At 43.9% G+C, this 6,000-nt stretch overlaps 1 protein-coding gene across 1 annotated transcript in view; it reads right to left on the reverse strand.

Moving 5' to 3' along the window:
• ACVR2A (activin A receptor type 2A) overlaps positions 1-3,803 on the reverse strand; it is a 91,700-nt gene extending 87,897 nt beyond the window's left edge. The window contains exon 1 of the mRNA XM_043894595.1: positions 3,199-3,803. Within this exon, the coding sequence (XP_043750530.1) occupies positions 3,199-3,253 (55 nt within the window). The 5' untranslated portion in view covers positions 3,254-3,803. The remainder of the gene's footprint in view (positions 1-3,198) is intronic.
• Positions 3,804-6,000: the final 2,197 nt, after the last annotated feature.

The following is a 6,000-nucleotide window of genomic DNA, read 5'->3' on the forward strand; positions in this document are numbered from 1 at the left end:
GACTGTCTCCAAAGGGCCCCTGGGGAGAGCTGCCGGGCTGGGGAGCAAAAGGCACCCGAGCTTGAGAACTACTGGCTTATAAGCAGAAAAAATGAAATGAAGGGAGGGTGCTGTTTTGTTTTTCTGCTGGTTAATGTTCCAAGATAATATATTTGAATCTGATCACAGACTATATTTAAGAGATTCTGCCTTATAGAAAACAAAAGCATTTAATATCTATCATTAGTCAAAAGTTCAGAAGAGTTCCAGAAGATCCATTGTACTCCAATGACCCCTCCAATCACACATACATGCACATATCCACACACACCCACACAGTATTGCCATGCTGAACAGAAGAAAATGCACAAAACTACTTTATCTCCATTTCTTATTTCATTAAATATATAGACCAGACTGTTTCAGTTCCCATAGAATCCAAAGGAATTCTCAGCTTATTCAATGCAACTCAAATACCACAATAGCTGCATCACTCTAGAGAGGATAAACCTAAACCCTAGAGCAAGTATTAAACTCTTCCTCACATTTCAACAAATTTGGAGAATGATACAAATTAACCACAATGCTTGAAAAACAAAATAACTAAGAAGCATATTTGAGTTTTGAAACAGAAGCTGAGTAAGGATAAGGGCAATGAAAACATTCAAAATCAAAAGGAATCTGAAGGCATTTCAGGATGAGGGCAAAACTCAAAAATATTTCCCCCAGAATGAAAAGGAGTGAATTATACACTTGGCCATATCCTCAAGGAACAGTCTACATAATCCGTCTCCAGTATCCACACCATGCGATGGAAAATGAAAAATCCAAGTCCACAAAATATTAAAGAGAACAGTAAACATCCATCCTAAACACCTGAACTAAAACTGCTCTTTACTACTACTCTTCATTTGATTTTTAAAAAATCAAATATCCATAAACAAACAAACAAAAAGACAACTTTGGAAATGTTTTCTCATAAAAATAGCCATCCTCATGCTTCCAGCAGGCAAGATTAAATATTACACAGAAAAATCAATTAGGAAAAAAAAATATATGTAATAATCCTCTATGTGAGTGCATCTGATGCATAACAAAAGACCTTTTAAAAAATCACACATTTTAAGTATTAAAAATATTCATGTATAAATATGGACTAAAGTCTTTAAGATTTATTTCAATTATCTTCAACAGAATTATATTTTAAACTAGGATTTTTTAAAAAACCTATTCAACAATACTTAATTAGTTTAAAGTAAGTGCAATATCTACGTACTCTCTAGTAACAAAATTACTTTATTGGAAAATTTTGGCCCTATTAACCTCCTGACTCAGTGAGAATAATCCTACAAGACACTAATGCTCAGTTCTTTTTACTCCCAAGCCAAGCAGAGGAAGCTGTAAGGTCTGCAGCGACAGCCTGCTTTTCCAGAAGTAATACCTTGAGACTGCTCAAGAATAGCCTCCTTCAACAATTAGTGTGACTCCGGTGGGCTTGGGAGGGAATAATATCCACAATTCCTTGGTCAGTGGCCATGATGCCCCTCCTCCTCAAGGGCAGGAGATCAGAAAAAGGGATATGAAAAAGAGGAGTTCACCAACCAGAACATATAGGGGCAGAGGAAGAAGAGTACTAGAGGAAAAATAAAAACTACATGGTTAAGTTATGTCACAAAAAGCAAGAGATTTAATGTTATCCAGTATTCATTCATTTCAGAGACACCATTGTTTATCTTCCTCCCCAAACCCTGCACAAAAAGAACCGTCAGCCTGCCTTAAGCATGTTCCTTCTTCCATTTAAACAGACATGATTCTTTTGGTTAATCTCTGGCAATGATCGCCATTTCACAAACACATTCAGCCCACCCGGAACTGATCAATACCACTACAGACATAAGACTAGACTTTATCCATTTATTAACCACAGGGAAATGTACCATTCAGCAAATTCTATACATTACAAAAGATTCTATTAAAAAGGGGGGCAGGGAGGACGGATGGACACCGACACACACACATACAAACACACACACACCACAGACGTACACAAAGAAAAGACTACCACCCTCTAATTTCCCTGTGGCAAATGAGATAAAAGACATGGCCATGAAACCTGTCAATTCGTTGTCCCCCTATAATTCAATCTCACAACGTAGTAACTGAACATTGAATTTTATGATAAATATATCCACTGCCACTTTAAAATTGTTTCATATACAAACTAACTCTCCTCTTACGTACATCTGCACACCTTTGAGCTAAATGCTGTATTCATTTACAGAATTTCAAATACAAAAGCCTAGATAGTTTTCCAACCACTGGTTGCAACCACAGAACGTTCTCACAAAATCAAAATTTCAAATGTAAATGGGCCAAATTCTTCTTTCAACCCTGGGCCAAAACCCATTTTATGACTACAATGTACCTGACAGTATGTACCATTTCAAATGGGCTGTTCTAAACCGAAAACAATGCTCCAACACAACGCGTTTAAAATAAGTATTCCGTAGGTAAGCAAAATCTATGCCAGAAAAGAGCACATAAATGGTGGTTGAAAGCCAGCACATTAGCAACACACAGTGGCATACCTCTTCTGCACTGGGTTATTGTTAATACTCCAACAACAACTACAACTATTTTTAACACTGCTGGACACTGAAGTTGCAGAAAACGTGAGGGGACACCCAGATGAAATTGCTGATATAATGCATTGTTTCTCACGGTCAAAATCAAGTAGCAACTGACTTGATCTGCCGTGATAGTCACTGAAGCACTGATTAAAAGATGTTAAAAATCAATCAAACAAACAAACAACAACAAAACACCCTTATTTTTGGAATATGCCACACTAAAAGGACGTTTTGTAATACGCCTTTCAGGTCTCAAACCTTTGCATAAATTGTCACTTGTGGTATTTGCGGCTTAATTGCAAGCCAACCAGCGCTGTCATTCAGCGTTACGGCCACAAACCATGACTTTCTCACTTTCACAACAACAGAGCAGTCACTCTTATCAGTCGCCAACCAAACTCGAAAAGAGAAAAATTCATGGAGGTTTCCAGATCATAATCAGCCCGGGAGGGGTCGTGGGGGAGGGCGGCAGCCGAGGGGATCGGGGTGGGGAAACCTCCCCAGGCTCCGCTGGAGCTCGCCGACCCGACAACAACCGCGGCCTCCGGCAGCGGCGGCAGCCTAGCCGCGCCGCGCTCCATGCACCTACCTGAAGAACAAGAGATAAGAAAGACGGCAAACGCCAACTTTGCAGCAGCTCCCATTTTCCCGAGGCGCCGGGGAAGCCGTAGGAAGTTCTCGCTAGATATCCAGTTCCCTGGGTCTTCCTCGGAGACAAACCTCCTGGTGTAAAATCAACCGTCATAAAACATATTCGGAAGCCCCGACCAAAAAAACGTTCACGGGGTCAAAAAAAAGAGAAAAAAAAATAAAAAATAAAAAGAGCGAGCACAACAATAAAAAAAAAATGCACCACGGGGGGAAAAAACCGCCACACACAAGCACAACACACAAAACCAAACAACGAAAAGCCAACAACAACAAAAGCGGGTTTAAATCACTGTCAAAATCACTGTCAGCTCCGCTCGCCTCTCGGGTCTCTCCGAACAAAACGCCAGGCTGAGGCGACGAGGAGGCGGCGGCGTCCGCTGCCGCCCGGACAGTCCGGGAACCGAGCTGGGTCCGACGTCCGGACCGACCTTCAACCCGGACACCCAAAGTCCGCGGACCACTGGCTGCCGAGCTCGCGGCGGTGGCGGCCGAGACGGCGGCGGTGGCGCGGAGAAGCAGCGGCGGGCGGCTGCGGTGGTGCAGGCGGCGGCCAAGTTCTGGTCCAGGCTCTGGCTCCGGCTCCGGGCTCCAGGCTCGGCCGCGTTTTCGGTCCCCTGGCCTCCGCCGGCCCCGCCCCCTAAACTTCCGGTTCCGGCCCGAAGCTGGAAGCCAGGCACGGCGAAGGAACGCTCGGCAGCGGCGGCGGCGGAGGCGGCGGCGGCGGCAGCGGCGGCCGGGCGCAGCGCGCGTGCCGGGCCGTGAGCGCGAGGAGATTGTCGGGGAAGCGAGGCGGGAGCGGGGGAGGGGTAAGAGAGCGAGGGCGGGGCCGGCAGGAGGCGAGGAGGCGGGGCGGACGGAGGCTCTTTACCGCGAGGCCTCGTCGTCCGGCCTGCTCGGCCTGCTGGGCGGTGGGGCTCGAATGGCTGGCAAGTGAATGTTGTTGGGGTCTCGAGTGCATGGTTTCCTGATCGTGCTCCACTGACCTTTCAGCGGAGGGCACGCCTGAATGGTCAGGGGAGCCCGAGAGGAACAGGACCCGGGGCGGGGCGGGGCGGGCGTCTGCGGCGCCCTGTCTTTCCTCTGGGGGGACGCCTCGTCCGCTCTTAGATCCCGGGCGCCGGAAAGCCGGGGTGGGACTGGGTCCTCCGCACTTGCCGACCTGCGGGAGCTGGTGTTTGTACCCCAGTGATAGTAGTGCGTCCTGCCCCTGTGGCTTTTGCTTTATGCATTTTGTATTTCGGTTAAAAGGGAAAGAAAAGGGGTTGGGAGGCGGGTGGAACTCGAGGAGGACGGGCTATCCACCCGGCCAGGATTTCCACGGCAATTACCGTGATGTGCAAAGTGAATCCATTCCCTCCTTCCCTTTTGTACACAAAGCATTGTTGAGAACTGTTCTGCGTATAATAGGTTCTCAAATATCTATTACTCGCTGAAGAGAAAACCTGCAAATTTTGATCGACATATTTGATCAGACTAGTGTTTACTTTTTCGAATTTTAGTTCGTTTCGGGCTTATTTTTACCCCTGAATCCAAGTTGATTTCTTAAAAGATGCTATGCTAGGCACGGTATGGGATCCAAAATGTAGAAGTAGGATCTCTACCTGAGGGACTTCACAGTAGTTGCTATAGTCGAAGCTGGCTACGGAATACAAACCGAAGAGAGTATTAAAGGTACCAGCTTTGTTATTTACCACACTTGAGCGAGCTCGGTGTAGGTGCAGGTCTTAGGTCTGCTTCCCCGTTTTATGCCAGCGTTCAGTGTCAAGCCTGACGTGATAGGTGCTTAATGTGAATAATGGTATAAGTGACTAGCGAATAACTGCCTTTTTCTTAAATACAATATTCCCACATGTAATCTACAAGTTTTGGTGTTTTATTAATAAATAAAACATCTCTTTTATATGGCTAATTCATGTTGTACTTGTGATTTACAAATTCCCACATTTCCCCACAAAGCCAAGCCTTCTCCCTTGTATTTATAGTGTCTTATTTTTCTCTTCCTCTAAATTACTGTGTTTCTGTTAAGTTCATCCTGTAATTACCTGCCCATTTCTACAACTTGTCAAGGTTATTAGTAATCACTGTGGCTCTTTAAACCCTCTCCAAGATTTCCAGTTCTCAAGTCCTGATGCTCAGAATTTGAATGATATTGTGCAACAGTTAAGAAAAGTCACTAGTTGGGCTTCAAAGTGTCTAAATGGCCTCATATTATGTAGTTCTTTGGACTTTATGAACTGGTCAGAGGAATAAATAGAAACCTTCCATTCTCTGATTAAGGTTTGCCACTAACTTTTCTAGAATGGAAGTGTATTTTATTTAGTTCATTTCAGGAATTTGATGTTAGTTATGCCCTGAGTCAGGCCTCACTGTTGTCTTATCTCTGCATCACCTCAGTGTTTCTTAAATTGTGAAACAAGAGCAAGTGGAATAACAGGAATGACTAGCAATAGGACTAAAACTTGAAAAAATATTCCTTATCTTACCACCCAAATTTCCAGTATAAGAATGCAAGAGAAGATGAAAAATATTTTTCCATAATATGAAAAATGAGCAACAAGTCAAAGTCTTCACTAGACTATTCTTTAATAAAGAGTTAAAATAGCTCCTTGGTAGAAATTGTTAACATCCAGTAACAGTAGTTATCCATTTTGTTCCTGAATGTGTGTTCATTCCCACCCTCTGCATTAGAAAAAAAAAAAAAAAAAAATCTAAAATACAATAGAAACCAACAAGAATCTAT

Source organism: Cervus elaphus, chromosome 33 (assembly GCF_910594005.1).
Source record: "Cervus elaphus chromosome 33, mCerEla1.1, whole genome shotgun sequence".
Classification (NCBI taxonomy): domain Eukaryota; kingdom Metazoa; phylum Chordata; class Mammalia; order Artiodactyla; family Cervidae; genus Cervus; species Cervus elaphus.